General features: G+C 36.5%; 1 protein-coding gene across 1 annotated transcript; it reads left to right on the top strand.

Annotated features, from left to right (window-relative positions):
- Positions 1-338: 338 nt before the first annotated feature.
- On the top strand, positions 339-22,454 carry ND-42 (NADH dehydrogenase (ubiquinone) subunit ND-42). The gene is made up of 6 exons (XM_083144478.1): positions 339-1,107; positions 9,863-9,949; positions 13,775-13,985; positions 15,888-16,067; positions 19,449-19,563; positions 22,248-22,454. The coding sequence occupies exons 1-6, from the start codon at positions 558-560 to the stop codon at positions 22,344-22,346; spliced, it is 1,242 nt and encodes a 413-aa protein (XP_083000604.1). The 5' UTR covers positions 339-557; the 3' UTR covers positions 22,347-22,454.
- Positions 22,455-22,494: the final 40 nt, after the last annotated feature.

The following is a 22,494-nucleotide window of genomic DNA, read 5'->3' as shown; positions in this document are numbered from 1 at the left end:
ACGAACGAAACTATTTATGGACACAACAGGGTTGGCGCCGCCACCTGAATCGCCTACTATTTATTTTGCCTTTGGGTGTACACTCGATGGCCACCTTCATCTTGAAAGTTCATACGACATTTCCTATAGCGGAGTTTCTTCCCGAGGCAGCTTCCATTCTAACTTAAATACTCTTAAAATATATTTTTCGTAAACACGTTTCCAAACGAAACTTAGCATACATTTATTTCCATGAATTACAAAAGAAGACACAAACAATTATGTACTATAAAATTTGTGGCAGCAATAAATCTGAACATGTTCTTGTCGTCTGCAAAAAATGGACAAAATGTAATAACCAATTCAGCAGAAAGCTGTACCTGTTGTGTGTTGTGTTTTGTCTAAGTTTGTAGTACACGAAACAAAATAAAGTGTTGATAGTGTGTTGCGAAATGAAGTAGTTTGTATTATGGTATGGTGAAGCATTCAAGAGAAGTAATTTATTAAGATCTATAGAAAGAGTGGAAATATAACAAGTTTATAAATAGTCCTTAACTTATTACTTTCGGAAGGTCAACATGGCGTCTGTTATGTTGAGATCTTGTGTAGTAATGAGATGTTTCGGTATCTCGCCTTGTGCAGAAGCATTGAAACCCATATGTGCAGCAAAGCCCAAATTTACAGAACAAACATTGACAAAATCGATCACAAGCAAAGCTTTCAGAGATCCAGATGTGAAGAAACCGAAGCCATGGCCTTACAGGGAAAAGATGTATCACTTTTTGCATGGCTTTTATGATCGAACAACTCATCGCTTTGATGAAAATACCAAGGTGATAGTTGTTGATGGACCTATTGCTGCTGGTAAAACATGTGTAGCTCAACATTTAGCAGAAGAATTTGATATGTATTATGTAGCAGAGGCTAACATGGATTTGCTGTATATCAATTCGTATGGTTATGATCTTCGACAACTAGATCCACAACTTCCAGAAAGTACCCGAAGTTTTGACGTAAAAGATTTTTGTAAAAATCCTAACCATACGTTGGCAGCCCAATTTCAGCTCAAAATGTATCAACTGAGATATGAACAATATATTGATGCTTTGGCTCATCTGCTGAGCACAGGTGAGTTTGGATTTCCTTGCTTTAATATCACTGTGGTCGAAAAAATGCTTGTCATTGGTTGCACAGATCACTATTCTTATCTAGCCTATCGAATATTACCGGTTACACCTTTTTTGTGTAAATGTATTTGTTTTTATAGCGAGATTTTTTTTCCAAAGTATCCTGGTTCACTTAACAAAAATTTATAAAGGAGATAATTCTAAATCTAGTGAATTCCATTTGAATTTTAGAAATATGGACTTCATATGAAAATCCTGTGTGTCTGAAAATGCTCATGTCAATGGCGGCATAGATTACTGTTGTCCTCCAGTGAAATGTAAGCACTGTATCAAGTGCATATTCAACAATGAATCTTTTTCAAATAAATTGTGAACAAACAGAGTTCCTGTACTGTTGCAGGAAGGTACACTGAGAGCAAAGGTCAACAATGTTGGCAAATGCCAGTGGCATGTGAATGTGACCAATTGTGTGTGATCTGTATAACAATCGCAGTGTTAACTCTGGATTGGTCTTGCCTATAGCTGTCACGTGATGACTCGTATACACTTGAAAGTGCTTTATACGTAACTCAGTTCAGTGTAATTCTGTTTTATACGTAAATTACTGTAGGTTCCCGCAAAATAAAATTTAAAAACGTGTAAATTATACCATATTTGTACGTAAGGTACTAATTTACTATGCTTCTGACACATTTTTTCTTCTTTTGCAGAAGAAACGGTAAAAATCTGATATTCCTTGGACACCTATAACTTCTGGTGGCCGCGGTGGCTCAGTCGGTAACCCGTCTGACTACCATGCTAAAGGTCCCGGTTCGATCCCCAGCCGGTTCAAATCCGGGAACTTTTCTAACGTTGGAAGTGGCCCCGGTGCCCACCCAGCGTCGAATAACATGGGGTACCTGGGGGGTAAAGGCAGTCAGGGGCATGATGCTGATCACATCACCCCCACTCACGACCGGATCAAGAAAGTGTGGGGCGTTATCCCCACACCCCGTATACGCCTTCATGGCATGGTGCTAAGTACAGTGGAACACTTTACCTTTTTTTTTATACCTATATCTTCTTCATTTTGTCAATTTTTGACATTTGTACTTACCTATCTGCTTCGCGGAACATTCTTTAAGGTGTATTCACGTTTTTTTGATCAAAGTAATTGCAATTTTTCACATAATATTAACTTATGTTTGCCTAACCGAAACTAACCTAACCACACGTCAATGGTTCGTGGGTCGGAGAATTAATTTCCAACAAAGAACATGAATTGGTAATTATACGATATCGCCCGAACAGCTCTCACTCGTTTATTTCATTAATTTTGGCATTGATACTTACCTATTCTGCATTGCGGAAGATTCTTTAAGTTGAAGTTATGCCTTTTTCCATAAAATAGTGTCAACATAATGTTGTCACTTTACAGAAAATGCAAGTTCTTTACATAAAAGTGATTATTTCTTGTTCTGCAGCATTCTATGGTGAAGTTTTCAGTTTCCGCGAAAGAAAATACCTCCAAGAACTTCGACAATGCTACAGAAACTGATTTCAGTAAGTAGTTTCTCCTGTAAATTTGAAGAAATCCGTTCGGGCGATATCGCATATTTACGTATGAATTTCTGCTATGAAACATTCCCACATCACACAAAACACCTTCCAGATGTTAGACAATTCTACAGGAACTTATTACCGTAAGTAGTTTCTTCTGTAAAAATGAAGAAATCTGTCCGGTGAATATCAGATTAGTACCGAAGAAACTACTTACCGTAATAAGTTCCTGTAGCATTGTCTAACATCGGGAAGGTGTTTTGTGTGATGTGGGAATGTTTCGTAGCGGAAATTCATGTTCTTTGCTGTAAATTAATTCTCCGACGGACAATAGCCTTTGGCACGTACACCTTCATACCTCATCACGCGTCATGATTGTGTTTTGTTCATGTTCATTGGGTATCCAGTGTTTCGAACTGTCTGTGTTTGCAACGAAAGTTAGAAACATGACGTGTCGTGGATGCATGGTGAAATTGATAGGTGTGGAAAATCCAGTGGATTTTTTAATTTAATTGAACACGGGATCGTGAAGAAAGGAAAGGAATGTCAAAAATGTGGCAGTGAATGTAAGCTACTCGTTAGAAGGAATGGGCTGTGGGTATATGCCTAATATGACGTGTCGTGAATGCGTGGTGAAATTCAGGTAAGTTTTACGTATCCTGGAAACGGATTTCTTCAAATTTAAAAGTTTGGAACTCATTTGGGGGCAGGTGACTCCGGCCAATTTCTAACATGCCTTTAACAGGGACTCTATAGAGAGAGCTGGAGCGGAGGTGGGGCCGCGTTAGTGGTAGGTCAAGTACTCCAGGGGCAGAGCCCGGAATCGGTGGGAAATTTGGACTCAGAAATTTCAAACGAAAATAATTTTTCAGTTTAAATTTCCCACCGATTCCAGGATGGATAGCCCCAGAAACCATTCACGGAATGTTCCGCGAAGCAGATAGGTAAGTACGAATGTCAAAAATTGATGAAACTAAGAAGTTATAGGTGTCCGAAGGATAGTAAACTGTTACCCAAATAACATTTGAGTGGGTTGGGAGTGAAACTTGGCAGCCCACAGTCCATTTAAACCTCAGATAATATGAGGTATAGTTGCTGCACAGTGTCCTCTTGCACAAACATTAGTGAACAAAGTCTGTTTATTTATTTCGCTTTATTTCTCACAGAAAAATTAAGGCAGGGAAGGGGGAGTTCTCTACCACTTGACCAATATTGCATCTACATTTTTCATTGATAGAAGCATATACAAAAAATAAGACTAATAAAAAATAGGAAAGGAAAAGTAAACACAAAAAAATCTAAACCTAGACAGACATATACATACACACACCGACACACATGCACGTGCATCTCATTTCAGAAATATTTGGGTAATATTGCAGTTTAGTGTTTGACAGATGCATATTGGATTTAAAGTGTAGCGGAAATTGGCACAAACATACAGGGGTATCTGGCAGCCATTCCGGGTAAAGAGGGAATTATACCAAAAAAAATTAATAATCAAAAATATGTTCTATTTGCATGCAATGAGTAGATAAAACTTCTCATTTAAGCATTCTGCTGAGATATTTTGAAAAATAATATATTTGATATGTTTTATTGTTACAAGAAATAGCTGCTTTTAGTTGGCAATACATGGCCAGTAACATTCACTAAGTTGGCAGCTCCCTTATAGACATGCAGTTCAACTGTTAACTCCATTCTCATCAAGTTTACTGCTGAGTTTATGTTTTGAGAGTCTACACACTGAATTTTAGAGACCAAGGTGAGTAAATTTATGAATTAAATGTAAAACAGTAATTAGATGTACATGGTGTAACATCCGTGACAAAAAGAAGATACTTTTTAAAAATACAGAACTGAACTAAATTTGTTTTTGTCAAAAGTAGATAATGTTGACATTCTAGTAAAATACTTGCATCCTACCATCTTAAAGATATTATCTGAGTTTAAATAAGAATAAAATAGATGTCACGGATGTTACAAGTCACGGATGTTACAAGTCACGGATGTTACATTTCTATCACCACTGGTACTTTTAGGTTTGGGTTGTCTAACTTTATGAACTATAGTCCATGTTACATAACCTATTACTGGTATAATTCAGAGAGATTTAAAATATATTATTGATGTGTAGAACTTGATTTTATTAAGTCATAGAGTAAAATGAAATTATTTTTCTTCGTTCCATCTAGAATTTATTTTTTATGTTATAATGAAATGTCCTTAAAATCAGTGGTATCTAACAGAAACCTAAAATAACCTATAATTTGGTCCAAGTTTATGTTTTCTCTTGTTGCAGATAATGCCACCTGCAAAGTCTGCTCCTAGAATGGCAAAAATGAGAGCTAAAATTAAATCTGAAAATCTAGAGAGATGGGCTGCATATTTGGAAAAGGATAGAGAAAGAAATAGGTTAAAAAGGCAAGAAGAAAAGGAAAAGTGTGCAAAAGACAAAAACCTTTTGAATTTGAGAAAAGACTAGATTGAGCATACAGGAGTGGAGGAGGAAAAAAGCAGAAGCGATGAAGACCAATACCACCTCCAAACCCTTCAGCTTTGGGCTCATATTCTTCAATAGCAGTAAAATCACTACTTTGTACTGTTCAAAATGCTGAAGAATTCTTCAAAGTCACTGAAGCTCAATGTAAGTCAACTGAGGTTCTTTTTGTAACCAAGAGACAGAAGAAACTTCAGTATTTGAACAAACGATGGGAGTACGTGCGAACAGCACCAGGAATACAAGAAATACATCAAATCAAGAAAATTGATCTGAATCATATTCTGATGACTGTGATGATGATGATGCATCTGTTGAAAACAACATAAATGAACTTGGACATAACTCGAAAACCGAAGAATTAGACTTATGTGAACTCAATGTGAATATTGTTCCTGAGTATACGTTGAAGTCTGCATCACTGGTCATGGAAAGACTCAGGTTAGCCATAACTATGTTGCAGTGTGTCAGACAAGTGTTTTGCGAAACAGTGGTGATTTACGTGTGATCTTCTTGAAGCAGTATGGAAAAACTGGCAATTTATTCGTACCTAATAAAGAGGATGAAAAATAAATAAACATTAAGCAGGTGGTCCGCATTCTATCTAATCCAACTATAACGGAAAATGGAAGTAGAGTTATCTATGATTTCAAAAGCAAAATCTGCTTGTAGGATTTTTATTTTTAAGAAAAGTCTTTAAAATCCTATTTGTGTTATAATAATTACAAATTGGATAATGACCACACAAGACTTTTCTTCAATCCATGGTTTCTTCCAATAAATAAAATTATTTGCTCTGATTTCTAATTAGAGACCTAATTATGTGTCTGCATAATTGTGTTAATTATACCATGTAATCTTATTAATTTAAGAAAGGTAGAACAGTACAAATCTTAACTGTCTATCATATATTATGTCAGATGTAACATCCGTGACGAATTCCATGTAACATCCGTGACATGAATAAAGCAATTATAAAATCAATTCCTTTTCGTTTTTGTGAATTAATAGATCAGAACTAGAACCTGTAAAGCTTGCAGATCAACACAATGAGTATAAAATGAATTTTGTGTCAGGCAGTAACCTGGATTTTTAAATTTTAGTTCACATCCTGTAATGTGAGTTCACAAATTCTGTGACATCCGTGACTGAACATTTTTTTCAGTTTCCGGAATAGTAATACATTTTACTCAACATAGTTTTTTCTGTAGGGAGATCATCATCATTTACTGTGTTTCATGTTTAAAAAGGTTCACAAAATACATTTAATTTTAATGATAAGAGCTTTAAATTAGTAAAACTGTAACGTCCGTGACAACTGGAATGGCTGCTGGGTACTACATAAGCCACAATGCAATGGCCGAGCTTTCACAGCTTCATAATTTTGTGGGTTATCAAGTTTTACTTCCGAACCGCTCAATTATAATCCATAATTCCCTACATGTAGTTTGCAATGCTGTAATGTAATAAATAGTCCTACATAAAACCACTTATTACTTCAGCATAATACATCTCTGTGAATCACAAACTGAAAATATTCATATCAAGAACACAATCTTCACAAATGACACTAAAGTGTCCACTGTCTCATGGGGGTACAGAGGGTCACAAACATTATAGCAAATCCTATTTCTGAAGGATATGTAAACCCTGTCATCAAGAGTATTATTTCCAATGATTTGCTTCAGCTATATAATAAAAGTATACAATATGTGTGAAAGAACTAATGTATGAAATGTTATAAAGAAGTCCAAACCTTCTATTCCTCATTAGGTATGATTTTACAATACCGGACAATTCACCAATTTCTTTCATACATCATATACTCAATAATTTAGGCCTCGTAATCACGAATCTGCAGTTAAAATTTGGCACTCACGTGTAGAACTTGCAAAATAAGCAGGTCCGTGATCGCAACCAACACCCTCGATTTCTCAAGAAAACCAATAAACAAGAAACAACAAATGTTGATGTATCCTTTCTCTTAATAAAATGTGTACATTAGACAGAAGCAGACAATTCTGGATATTACAGGAATTTTGAAAGAAACCCCTGGTTTTCCTCAAGAACTTTTTAGAATGAATTCTGGGGTAAAAGAGCTCTGTGTCTGCAGGAATGGCTTGGCCTTCATGACAACACATGATTAACCCTTGTTTTCAAGGGATCCATTTTCATTTCCTGGTGGGAATTTACCGTTTCCCTTTTTATTTTGTAGAGCTGTGTTGGTGTAGTCAGTAGGGCCCGAGATCCAGGTACGATTCCCAGGGTGGCTGATCTAAGATAGGGAGTTTTCTGGTTTTGTCCCTGCGTAAAGTACCTCTGGGGCTCACCCAGCCTCAAATCAATAGGTACCTGGGGGCATGGGCTTAGTTAGTTAGGGGCTAGGGGGTGCTAAGACCCACGGAGCCTGACATTAGCCCCTCCCAACTGAACGGTCTTTTGCTGCAATGAAACTTCTGAAAATGTGGCTAAGATCAACCATAAGGCAAGACACTATTGAACATAGAAAGGGAAAATTGTAGTGAATTGCATAGAATTCTTGAGGAATTTATACAGAAGCCCCCCTCCCCGCTCAAGAGGAAAAGAACACTCAGATAAGACAATTATGTATTATCTTAGTTTTTCCTTGGAACTCAGTGCTCTATCCTTGCAGCATCAGAATTTGTTCATTACCATGAACACAGGTTAATATTATAACACACTAAAATGATTCCTTCCTTATACTAATGAAGACATGTGTTCTTTAATAAATTTACAACCATCTAGCTATAATAGTGTATTTATTCCTTTCATAAAAGTAACACTCTACACAAACCCATTTCTTTTGGATAAGATGATGTTAGAATCATCCGTTTCCTAAGAAGAATGGCCACTATAGCAGGGCGCGAAATTTCCGGTCGCAAGGTCGCCATTGGCGACCAAAAGTTTTGGGTTGGCGACTAAAATTTCGTTGTTTCAAATGTGTGTCAAAAATGCCTCAAGACTTCACCTCTTGAGAGAAACGGCAGAAGTTATAGAAGAAATTCTAAAACTCAGTGATATCCACACTATTAGGTGGTTAGCCAGCAAATAACGTGCAGTAAGAGCTCTCTTGCAATCATGGAAAGCTGTTGTGACCCATCTTGAACAGAAAATACAACGATGGCGCTAAAGCTAAGGATTTGCTGAAAAGTTTGAAGCAATTTAAATTTGTTAAGCTTCTGTACTTCCTTTTGGATTTCTATGGGAAATTGAACCCTTTAAGCCTGGCACTACAAAATAAGAATCTTTTGATTTCATCTCTGAAAATAAGAATTGAACACTGTATTTCAGTTTTGGCTGACCTGGAATCTAATGTTGGACCAAGCGAGCAAGATTTCTTGGATCATGTATCCATTTCAGGGAAGATCAGGGATGTGCAGCTCACAAACATTCAAAACGGAGAGCGAGAGTTTGACTGTTAGAGGAAACGTAATTAACAATGCGAAGGTGTACATCACAAAGATTGCAATCTATATCAACAGATGCGATTGCATCTCTGCATGTTTTCGACACCTTGGGTTGGCCTCCCAAAGAAAATATTCTTCAGTTTGGGATAGAAGAAATAAAGAAGCTCTACATATACTTGAACCCAAGCCTTTATAATGAGAAAATGGGTGTTCTGTCAGCAGAGTGGACAGAATACAAACATTTGTTTTCTTCTCTAGCTTTGAATCAGACGCTGGAGAAGATCCACAGTGTGGAGTGTTCGGCAAGATTCCCCAATTTGCTCCAGATTTTGACATTTTGTGCTGTTCTACCAGTGAGCACAGCTTCATGTGAGAGAGGTTTCAGCTGTCACAACAGACTCAAGACTACTTACAGGAACTCTCTGAAGACTGAGACACTGGATGATTTGCTCAGAGTTTCCGTAAACGGACCCCCCCCCCCTCTTCCCTGTCAGAGTTTGACCCAGCAGCTGCGATTGATAAGTGGTACTTCAGTGCAGAATGACAGCACTACACAAACATTAATTCCTAACTTTTTAATAATTGCTCATATTTTTATTATTTATCAATATAAAATAGTGGCGACCAAAGATTTTAGTCCGGCGACTGATTTCAAACTAGAAATTTCATGCCCTGCACTATAGTTTCCGTAATGGATAAAAGCATGAATAATGCTAGCCCCAATTAACCACCACACCCCAAGTGACCCGACGAAAGACCACTTTCATTTTTTTCAGGGGTGTAAGGGGTGCTCCTTCCATGTAGTGCATCGAATAGTCAACCTCACTTCCACCTAGTACACCCTGGACTGCAGACTAACGAGGTTCTGGCGACTGGCCCCATGGCCAGTATGATTTTGTTTGTGTTGTCCTGTGTTTTGTCCTTATTCGTGCTGAGTGCTCCTTTACAGCCTCAGCTTTTAACGAAAGTCAGAAGATTTTTATATTTTATGATTTTAGTTATGCAACGTTAGAGTTTTTATGTGTAACGATAAGGGGCTGGACCCCGTATAATGTGACGGGTGCAAAATAACCTTAGTGCTGACGCACCCAAAATTTTAAATTCAAATTCAAATTACATTTTTTTCACTTAATTTTTTATACATGCATTTTTCTGAAGACAAATGTTTCCTTACGAATTATAAGTTTTATTATTTCTTCGTTACTTCATATGCATTTTATTAGTCCACACTTGTTAGTTTGTAATAAGTTAGCTAATTGAGTAATAATATGTTATTGTGTTGATTGCAGGACAGGGAGTTGTTTTGGACAGGAGTGTATACAGTGACTTTGTGTTTGTTGAAGCGATGTGCAAGTCAGGCTACATGAGTAGAGGAGGTAGGTGTCTTATGAAGCGACGAGTTTTAACATATGAGTGGTTCAGAGCATAAATGGTGTAATTTCATTCAAGACAGTGTTGAAAAATATGTTTAGCTGTTGGAGCGCAAACATAGTGGTGCATCTATCAGAAAGAATTTGAAACTTAGGAGGTACTTACTTCTAGCACTGAAATGTTGATAGTTCAGTTCTAAGTTATACATGGAACTCAATTTCCACAAAAAAAACAAAAAAAAACCCAGTTACGCCAATTGTGCTCTCAATCCTTCACATGTTGTATATGATAAAGAACAAACAATTTTTTAATTTCAGTTCAGTTATGTTTAGCTTTGCATTATTTTTAGTGTCTTAATTTTTTATTTGCGTAATTATTGTACAGTCTCAGACACTTCTGGCTTGTCATAATTTTGTTGCAAATTAATGGGAGTGTAACAACACAGAAATGTGCATGACTACATGTTTGTACGAAATTGAAGTAAAATGCAGGATGTACAAAGGTGTCTACCAAAATAACAACTCCAAAATCTTAACTTTTTCTTGACATTTTAATGTTTTTCTTAACCTTTATTTAATCGAACCTTGCTTAGATAAAGTTTGAAACTAGCAATTAAGAAAATAAATATTTTTTATTCAATGAAAACTCCCCACCAAAATGCTGGTTAAGATGAAAACTGAAGCTGTGAATTTGGCAGACAAGCGATGCTCTAGTGTCTATGGGACGTGTGTTGTGTCGTCCCTGATGTTTATGATTGTCTCTTCATCTATTTCAACTTACCACCACCGGCCCCTGTGGCGGAGTGGTTAGCACATCGCTCTACGACAGGGGTCCTGGGTTCGAATCCCAGCCTGGGCATGGATGTTTGTGAGTGTCCATTCATCAATTTCATCATGTCATCACTCATCCCCATCTTTGCAAATTAGCCAAAAGTGGCACAAAAGCAGCGAAGTAAAATAAAGCAAATCAATCGATCAATCATCTTACCACCATTTATCCCCATCTTCATGAGTAGCCAAAAGGGGCAATAAAGTAAAATATATTAAATCAGTCAATCATTGTGATGGCAAAAATTCTTGACCTCTGGTATAATTTCTTGACATCTTGACCTACTTGTTGATTTTTTACTTTTTCTTGACTTTCATGATTTCCTTCACTGGTAGCCACCCTGCACAGGCATAGTTTGCTTGAATCAGTTCCAGATGTGTACAATATTGAAATGGGGTTACCTCAGTGCCACATGAAGTGAAAATTTATGTTTTGCAGGGAAATTCAGACTAAATTTTAAAGGAAATTGGAAATTCAAATAAAATACCAATTTCAGAGAAATTTGAAGAGACATCAGACTCAATATTAGCATAGATAATATTATGTTCTAATGTCATAATCATCTATATACAGGGTTATTCAAAAAGAATGGTACAAAAGTAAAGTTAATTTATTTTTAAGTGAAAAGACATACAAAAGCAATTCTGGTGGAAAAGAAGAAAGGAAGGTTGAAAATTTACATGGGAAATTACAAATGTTGGATATGAGCACCCCGGATAACATGTTAGATGTCAAAACAATAATCCATTTCTTGCCAGACGTGTTCCAACATCACTGGCTCTGGTCCACAGACATCCAGTTGATTCAAACTTCTGCATCCAGCCTGTAATGCAGTGTCTATGTGGTGGTCGTTTCTTGAATTTCGCACGAAAGTGTGACCGAACTGTAACAACTGCCCCTGTTCGTGTAAATTGCATTACGCAATTACGCTTGCTCAACCTTCGTTGTTGCCATTTTAGCTATCAACAACAAGTAGCACCTCTAGCGGATTTTACGTCAACTACAACCACAGGCTATAAATTTACAACCTTCCTATCTTCTTTCCCACCAGAATTGCTTTTGTGTCTCTTTTCATTTAAAAATAAATTAACCTTACTTTTGTACCATTCTTTTTGGATAACGCTGTGTATATATATTTTTGCTGTTACTTCTTATTTTCACTTGTTTGTGCATAATCTTATATTTCTGTTTGTTCATTGTACATTGACGATGACCATAAATGATGAATGGACGATGACAAACACAATTGTAGAGTGTGGGTACTAGAATGCTGCAGGGATAGGATTTTGCTCGAGCGCCAGATAGTTTTCACGAGCGAAGCTAGATAACATCCAGAATTGAGAACATCTTCACTCGAGCAAATAACGCTCAAACAGGTGAAACGAGCAACATATATTCGAAGCCCAGTAGTTCACATGTACCCATAATCTGTCTGATAATGAGCCGTCAAATATGGATAGTGAATTGAAAGATACAGTGAAATTAAAACTTGAGTGAACTTGGGCAACATCTTCATGTGAAAATTGAATTTAGTATATCTTAACAATGCACAGTGATAGTTTTTCTTGTATGTGCGCATTGCTTGCATTATAGAATTATTTTCCTGTAGTTTACGGTTATTACATGCATAAGAAAACAGTTTTTGTTTACGACGTTTCAGGAGAACACACGCTCCTTTCATCAGACATTTATTTTCATTTTGACTAAAGATACAGTTATAACAATGGTTAGTAATAACACTAACACTAACCATTGTTATAACTGTTATAACACTAACACTAACCATTGTTATAACTGTATCTTTAGTCAAAATGAAAATAAATGTCTGATGAAAGGAGCGTGTGTTCTCCTGAAACGTCACAAAGAAAAACTGTTTTCTTATGCTTGTAATAACCGTAAACTACAGGAAAATAATGCACAGTGATATATGAAAATGAAACAGATGATTGTGGGTGGAAACTGCGAAGGTGGATGGATATTTTACATTTATGCGTCTGCAATTATTGTCACATGAAAATGATATTTGATTGTTTTCCCTCGGGGCTGGGCGGCTCAAACAAGTATGAGAGAGCGAAAGTGGTTCCATGCAGGACTAGTGGACAGGTATTGATTGAGTTGGTTTATTTTACTTTTCTTTTCTGCTACTTTTAGCTAATCGTGAAGATGAGGATGAGTGATGATGTGAGAAATTGATGAAGGGACACTCACAAAGAACACTCAAGCTCAGGTCAGGCTTTGAACCCAGGATCCCTGGTTTGGATAAGTATTATCAAGCAAATTGTCCATCACCACATTTATTCTCTTTTGTTTTATGCAATGAGACCTTCAAGAATTCAAACTAAAGCCAAACAAGCTGCTGACAACCTCTGCACCAGTATACATATACATTCAGTCCTTAAAAATGCATCGGATGCAAGAGAAAAAATGTGTAGTCATGGACAATTTGGCGACCAATAGATGTGCATCTCACTGTACAGTCATGCCTGAGCAGGGTTCAAAGCTGAGAGCCATGAGGCTGGCATGAGTGTGGTGATTAATTTAACAATTTTCATGCATATACAATGAAAATACTTCTTCGTACTGTTGTTTCAAACCTGATAATGCATTTTTATAGTGCCTATAAATGCCTATTTGTGGTTTAATGCCTACTTTCCCAGGTACTAGAACACCTCCATATTCACCTGATACGAGTTGGTGCAATTCTGATCTCTTCATAAAAATGAAAGAACCAGTTTGCAGGAAGCATTATGACACAAGATAAATAGAAATATACAATATCATAGAAATAATCTATTGTGTACATATCGGTGACAATGAATCTGGTTTTTGGTATTTTTGAACTTCCTCTATGAAGTATGACGAACTCAACTTGACAAGGAGGGCATGCAATCTTTGAAACTTTGTTATCCTACATTTCATCTCTCCACCATAAGTTCAATTTTTACTATTTTTGATTTGTAGTAAGATGTAGCATCATTTAATGTAACTTTTTGACTTTACAGCTCGTGATGTCTATTATGAAGTTCGCAAAAGTACAATCACTGAAATCTTGAGACCACACTTATTTGTGTACTTGGATGTCCCTGTGGATGTAGTAAAACAAAGGGTGAAGGACAGAGCCATACCATATGAAGTTGGATCCAAAATTTTCAATGATACCTATTTGAATACCATGGAAGAATACTACAAGCAACGCCATTTGAAGGAAATGAGGTAGGAAGTAGCTGGTTTAAATTACTTCCACTAATGTAGTAGCCCAGCCATTGAAAAAAAAAAATATTTGGAATAATTACGTAAAAGCTGAATTTTGGTCAGTTGTTAGTACACTACTATACTGAACGGAACTGCAACTGGCGGCTGAGAAACAGCGATCAGTTGAATTTTCTTCGACTGAGATCGGGCATTTTCGAGTCGCAAGGTACCGAACATTGTTCGCGGGACGAAACAAATGAGCATTGAGTCAACCACATGTTGCCAAATGTACCGTAATGCGAGAAACAGTCTTCTCGGGCAACGGTATTGTCAGCACCAGAAATCAGCGGGGGTTAATGGTACAACTGCGCACGTGGTCCTGAACGATATAGTTTTTCGGAAGGACCGCCCACAGGTCGAAATGCAGGAGGACACACGGTCACATAAAGACAAGTGACAAAATCAGAAGTCTGCTTGCCAACGTTGCTTCGGGAGAGCAATGTGATGCCTTCTGCTTTTACTTCGCAACTGAGTTTGTTGACACTCATCGGACCACACACCCCCGAAAATGATTGGGGGACAGCAAGGGTCAGAAATAGCCATCAAGGTCAAGCCAGTTGAGTTGCCTTCAGTATAGTAGTACAAAATCCCAAAAGTCCCCTCCCCACGCTGCTTCCTCCCAGTAACCCCCAAACATCAATTTCGCAGATTCTCAGTTAATGTATCTTCGTAACCGATGGCCATAGGCAGATAATCTTTAGATGGGCTACAAAAAAGATTCTATTAAATTGATAATGCCAGTAGGTATGCTGTAATTTAAAAAATAATCTTTAAAAAGTGAAAAATTTCTAATAACCTTTTTGCCTTGTAAATTTTGAAGAAATGAAATGATAGGAAATTGTTTTGAACAAAAGTTGTAGCCTAATTTATAAGCTTTAAAATGATAATAAGTTTCAATGTATTTTAATGAAAGATTCGCCATAAAATATGTGTCCATTGGAGGATAGTACCAAACAAGTGTGTCTTTATCAGAGAGTGACAGTTAAGTCCTGAATCATTGACTTTCTTGATAAAAGCAAGAGGCTTGTTACATTGTTCAAGATATTTTCAGTCGAGTAGCCAGTTACCATTTACACGCTGACGACCACCATCTTGAAAAGAATCCGCCGTATGTTGTTTTCATTTGATATATCTCGGGAATGGTGACACCTATCAACTTCCGTTTTTTCAGAAATGTTCCAAATAGTGTAAACTTTCATAATATATAAATAAATCTATTTTTGAAAAGTGAAAAATACAAGGTTCATAGAAAAACTCACTATATATAACATTTTATGTGAATAACTGCAAGTTGAAATTCTAATAATCTCAAACCAAACAATAATATTTTATATTTTGCAAGGTTTGGAAATGTTTGTTAGGAGACTTTAGATGAACTGAACCCTTAAAATACATTTTTTAAAATATATATTTGTAAATTTACCTTAAAGTCTGCGAGAGACAATGTGCATCACGTGACGTAACATTGCAACAGGAATCCTGGCAATTTCCTCTCGTATTCTTGCCTTAAGTTCTTTCGTAGCAGATCGAGTATGGTAAAACTTGCTCTTAAGATAAACCACAAGAAGAAATCACATGCTGCGATTTCAGGCGATCTTGGAGGCAATGCAATGTCACCATTCCTTAAAATAACACTGTTGACCGCAAGGACACACTGCACACCACTCCACTGCTCCATGATTACTAAATGGCAAGATGTTGTGAGCAGTGTTGTTGTCATTCAGTTCTACCATTCTTCCAGGGTTGCTAGGACACTATTCAAAATTTGCTGTTCTTTTAGGTCACCCTACATGTTTACCGAAAAATTCAGACTCCCGTTATTATATCACGTTTAAATGTTGAAAGTATGTGTTGTTCTTTCAGCGAACATTCTGAACTGCTGGTGTACGACTGGTCATCATATGGAGATGTAGAAGTGATAATTGAAGACATTGAAAGGATTGACTTTGACAAGTACTCCAAATATGACAAGAAGCTGGCAGATTGGCGTGTTGGAAATGGATGGGCTGACACAGAGTGGGAATGGGCTGATCTTCGGAGACTGTAAGATATATATTTTTCTGTACATAACATTAAGGAAAATTCCATTGTGACGGATGTGACATTCTGACAAATTTACATTCATTTTTAAATTATTTTCTTAACACCTTCGAATATATAACTCTATTAATTCATGTAATTTCATTTTCTTTGATCAAATTTACTTAATTTCAGAATGTTCCTTACCCATCTCAATTTTCAGCTCCAGAAATTACTTTTTTTGTAATTGTAACGGGTGTGACATTCCGAGACCTTTCTCGGTCTTTCAGAAAAAACTGTGGAACGTATGGTCTTACTGAAACAATTTTATTTTATTTTTTCAAAGCAAACTTTACTTGCCGTTTAGATGCTTTTAGCTTCTAAATATTACGATATACTTTTTTCATAAACAATGTTTGCCTGTGACAGGTGTGACAAATTTTGTGACACGTGTGACACGATGCACATGATTTACTTTGTAGGAATGCAAATGCTATGAAAATTGTCAGAAGTAGATCCTTTAAACTAAAGAAATTAGAAATAATTTAGTTTTCTTATGGTATAATACTTTAACATAATGAAACTAAATGAAGTGGAAACACCACATATAAAATCCCACTTGTACTATGAAAAGTAATAGGTTTGAAACAGTGTTATTTAAAAGCCATGAAATTAATGTTTCTATTACTGCGTAGTTTTCCTTTTAATTTCATATGTAATAAGTGATACTTTGAATAAAAATAAAATTAACCTTGTTTGTCCACTTTCACATTGAATGGCTCTTAAGTGGTTTACAAGCATAATGATACTGTTAATAAAAACTTTGGTTTTATTTCGAGAGATCTTGGACTCTCTTCTTCATGCTTTTTATAAGAATCAAGTTAAGTATTGGATAATACCTGTGTTGTCAGTGTCACTTTTCTGGCATTTTGGTCATTTGTAGGCGTAGACAAAATTAAAAATGATTTAGGTACCAGCCCCTTTTCCTCAGTTATTTTGGTGCAAATATTGGCTTAGAATGCCATGAATCCAACCAAGATGAGCTATGAAATTGATCTTAAAACCTTTTATTTATTAATACAAGATTAGATTAAAAGTAATTAGGTTTTACACTGGAGTGGCCTTCTTAAAGAAGGCTCCAACTGGTAACCGCATGAATAACTTTGCAGTACATTCTAATATGTGGCTCTACCATATCGCTTCAGATTTTACAATTTGGCTTTACAACAGTGCAAAAATTTGCAATGCGATGTTTATTGTTCTGATTTAATGATACATGTGATACAAAAAACACACAAACATTGAGACACGTACTATACTTGTTACTTAAGAAAAATATAATGAAAATGTCCGGAAGCAAACTCTAAATATTAAATAATTAAAAAAAAATGGAACTGAACTTAATTTTCAGGTAGTATGGTGACTGTATGCCCTGTATTTTTCTACCCCTGGTCATACGTAGGGTCTGCAAACATACCACGCGACACTTTCTAATTATCTAATTATCTTGCAAGTTATTTAGAAGTGAAGGTTTTAATTTATTTTGCACCAACTGTACAGGTAATTCAAAATGATACTCGGTGGTTTGAATATTTTTTTCTGGACAGTTGGCTGTGGAGCGGCAGCTAGCATGCCGGGAAGTAAGAGCACTTTATTAGACTGCAGAAAAGCACCAGTAATACGTAAACTAAAACACTTGTTAACACGTTAACACTTCACAAATGCATGCAAACTGGACGTCAGCTACCTGGATACTGAAGCACTGACGCATCCAGTGCCATGGTCAGCGTACATCTGTGTGTCTAAATGCTGGCAGGTGCCATCTTAATTCCCAAGCTTGCTAGCTTCCACTCCACGGCCACCTCGACTTTGAAAGGCACTGTATAACCGCAACAATCGGAAATATTCTCTATTTTGTTACAGACAGGGTGCAGAGGATAAGCATTTGGCTGCCAGGATGCAGGTTTTATGGGATCATGGGTCACGGCCCTGAGAAGGCATTTTTGCACTCAAATTTAAGTCAATTTTTTCCACTCGTTTAAGTCATTCGGTTACCATTGTCCAACACACTTATCTGAAAGCCTTCCTTCGATCGTGATCATGAGGTGTTAAAGCTCGAAATAGAATATGCAATGTGGCTGCTTCCTCTGGGTTTGTTCAGTTACCTGTGATTTTCTAGGACTTCGTTGGGAATAATTAGAAGCACGGGTGAATTTTGTTCATGAACAATGGTCACCGAGTATGATGAAATTTGAACACACAGCCATTTCACTGTCGGACCCATAATTCTTCCAAAGCTTGCCCCCTAGCAGCCAAATGTGTAACTACAGCATACTGACTATTACGAAAGAAAACTTTAAGAATGTGTCCATCAATTGGTGTGGTTATAAATTTCATGTTTTTGTGACCTGCCCAGAATAAAATATTGAAACTCAAACCCCCTTGCGATCATCCAACCAGTTACGGGGTGACGTGTGGTCAGCATGACGAACCCCCAGTCGTTTTTTGTAGGTTTCCATGACCGGGATTCACTACTCATTCTTAGCTCCCCAATTTTCTCACGATGGTGGGTGACCACGTGTCCCATACACTGGATGAAATCTCAGGAGAAAAGTTGCCACGCTTCCTCCCAGGAGACTCAAACTAGAATGTGTCCTTCAGCCCAAGCCCAAAACCAGAAACCTGCAGGAGACTGATCCAATTTAAAATTCCAAATGGTTCATTGACCTTAATGTATGTTACCAGATGAACCAAGCTTTTGCAATGCAAAAGAAGCTGCATATTTAGGCATTTACTTTTATTTTAAAAAAAGCATATAATTGAGACTATATATTTATATCCATAAAAATTATAACAAAATGGCATCATGTATTGCACTAATTTGTAAGATATTTATAGATATATCCGATTGGTAATACCGATAGAGTACCAATTAATCTGTCCCTTCCCTAATATTAATATTTTGAATAACTTTTAATTATTACAATTTTCAAGCACTGGTATCTGTTAATAAGAGCATATGAGTATTGGTTCGAAGTTGAATTGGCATTTTTTTTCTGAACTAACTTAAACCCGAAGGTCTGTGGCTGCAGCAACACAGGCCTTCCATCTGTCCCTATCCTGAGCTAGATCTATCCACTCCTTTCCATCCCTATCGATTTCCTTTAGGTCATCTCAACATTAAGCCTCCATCTTCATCTTGGCATTCCTACAGGTCTCTTACCATCAGGTTTCCCAACAAGAATCCTGTAAACTATTCTTTCCTCTTCCATTCATACCACATTGCATGCCCACCTAAGTCATCTTGATTTAATCATTCTAATTATATCTGGAGATGAATACAAATTATGTAGTTCTTATAGTGTTTTTCTGAAAGTAACCCTAATTCTCCTTTGGATTTTTCAGATATGCAAACAAGAAAGGTGATTTGCTGGGCTATTGCATGGTTCCAAGATTTGATGTTCCAGAATTGTTGTGTGATGGAGAAGATTTTCGCCTATATGAAAATGTCATGGAAAATGTAAGTAACCATTTTTTAAAAAAAATAACAATAATAATAAAACAAAAAGTAGACAATGACTAAGTACAGTATAAACTTGAAGCATGTTAGGGATGTTTTGATGTATGAAAACTGTACGAGAAATTGTGGATGTAAGAAGATAAAATGGCTTCTTCATATTATTTGCCAATTCAGGACCTATATTTTGATCTCTCCTTTTTTCCTCCCTTATTGGCGACCCCCACAGTGAAGTGGTTTGCATTTTGTTCTACGATGCCTGGGGTCCCAGGTTCAAATCCCAGCCAAGGCATGGGCGTTCTTTGCAAGTGTCCCTTGATCAGTTTCATCATATCTTCTTCACCCATTCTCAAAGAAGCGAAGTAAAATAAACCAAATCAATTGATCATTCAACCAACTCTTTCTCCCTTAGTGAGTTAATATGCTTCATTTTTTTAACAAGGATTCCCACTGATCTCTAAATCTTGCGAATGCCAAGGGAATTAACTAGGGATGTGACGAAGCTGAAATTTTACCGATGCCGATGTACTCACCGATAATTTTTGGAACCGATACCGATGCCGATATTTAACCGATTCCAATACATAAGATTATTAAACAGAAATGGGATGTTATTTTCAGCATGACAAAAATAAATTTGCTATGTACATTTCTATTGCATATCATATGTATATACATATATATTCTCAAGAGATGCGAATGTACATTTGCATCTACAAAATGTTATGTGAACCTTTAAGAAGAACATGGATTCTCAAAAGATTAAACATTAGTACACAAGCAGTTCTTTGAAATGCAAAATGAATTCCTGTTCTGCCAGATTCAACTTCAGAAACACGAGATTTGGAAACACTTCAGGAAGTAACCTACTTCTTCTCTTATCTCAAATCTGTTCAGCAGCACTGAACACTCAATCACTGAATGGGGTTTGAATATTCATTTTTGAATTTCCAATACAACAGCAGATCCTGGTTCAGCAATGTACTGTTTTATTTCCGATTTATAGTTATGTTGATCCTCTGAATGAGTTTGCAATAATTTTATTACAAAAACTCTACAGTAATGACGAATCATAACCTAATTGTCAATAAATCTTACAAAACTAGAATATAAAACTTGTTAGAAGCTAAAACTGTAGTATAATCTGGACCAGTTTAAATATCGGATTTTTGCCGATTCCGATACTGATGCCGGTGTCAATTTCGGCCGATTTTCATACATCTGTAATCGGCTTCGGCACATCCCTAGAATTAACATACAAGTGAAAAAGTAAGGGAATTTTGAAAATACATTCCCAAAAACTGAAAAAGTCGGGGATTTTTTTGCCGGGATTTTGGAATGAAAATAAATTCGCAATTTTTCTTAAAGCTGCCTCTTTATACAATATATTCTACAATATTTTAATTCTTTATTGTAGCCTGTTTATTTTGAACAATAACAATATTGGATAAACTTTTATTCAGTTGATAAACATATTTTAAAATTGACTAGAAAAGTTATGGAATTTCTTTTGTCAAAATGAGTGTGAACCCTGTAGAAAGACAAACTGCAAATATTTACACGTTTTCCTTGCTGCTGCCTTTCTTCATTGCACTACAGCCGCAGTAGCTCAGTCGTTAAAGCATCTGACTAACATGCAAGAGACCCGGGTTCAATCCCCAGGGATCCGGGATTTCTTCCACCTGTTTGAGCGGCTCTGGTGTGCACCCAGCATCGCATAAGTGGGTACCTGGAGGAAAAACTGGGGGGTAAAAATTGCCAGGGGCATGGTGCTGATCACATCACCCTCTACGTTCGGCCATGGTCAAAAAAGTGTGGTTCCCTAACTCCACACCCCCCTATATGTCTTCATGGCATGGTGCAAAGCACAGGGGAGCACTTTACTTTTTTTTTCAAATTTTACTTTAGTGACCTTCTTACACTTATGTACATTAATTGCCCTAGTGCAGGGGTTTCACAGTTTCCCAAGTCAGAATGTAGGCATATCTAACACTTGCAATGCTAAGTTCTTAGAAACATTTTATGTGTAAGAAGTACTAAATAAGCACATTTTTGGAGCAATCATATAATTTCAGTGAAAATATTGGAACATTTTATGGTGCCCCTGTATATCAGGCATGGTGTACCTGTTGGGAACCACTGCTCTCGTGAGTTGGTCTGGAAAACCAGGAAAAGTCAAGAAATGTAGTTTTTAGTTTTTATTAATTATGAACGTGCATATTTATTTTTTGATGGAAACAAAATGCAATTTCACGTGTGCATTTTCTTCCACATTTTGTCACGAAGTGATACAGAATTATGTGCAAAATGTGCATTCAACTCTTAACACAATTTGAGTTTGAGTTTTGCAAAATTCCTGCAATATTTTTTTGTAATTCTGTGAAAAAATGTGGAATGAAAATAGACTTGTTTTAAAAAAATAATAAACTTTATGAATGATCTATGCATTTGACATAAGTGATGATTCTGAATGGAATTTCATTTTGTGCAAAAAGTGTAATGCTTTGAAATCAAATTTGAGGTTATATTTATTGTAATAACAGCAAAACTTCAATTATGTAAATTTCAACCTGAAATCCAGTTTGTTTTTGCATCAAAATTTTGATTTTTTATTCAGCACAAATTGCCTGTGTTGATTATTGGTTTAACTTGTGTCTATTCCACTACAAAAATGATTTTTCCCCTAGGCTCCAGGAAACCAGTATCAGGTAGGATACAACAAGGACATGGGGGACAAAGGATTATTTTTCAAAACCAAGGCACCATACAGACATACTATCATTTGAAGAAAAGATAGAAGCCAGTGTTTATTAGCAAGTGTACAAATTTGAGAATGTATGATAGTATTATATATGTTTTGATTGTTGCAAATAAAGGAGCTTGATTGACTAGTACTTTTCGGAGTGTTATTCGAGTTCCGATAGCATGTACGTG

Source organism: Lepisma saccharinum, chromosome 23, assembly GCF_977018435.1.
Source record: "Lepisma saccharinum chromosome 23, izLepSacc3.1, whole genome shotgun sequence".
Lineage (NCBI taxonomy): Eukaryota > Metazoa > Arthropoda > Insecta > Zygentoma > Lepismatidae > Lepisma > Lepisma saccharinum.
This window is presented reverse-complemented; position numbering and strand designations above follow the sequence as displayed.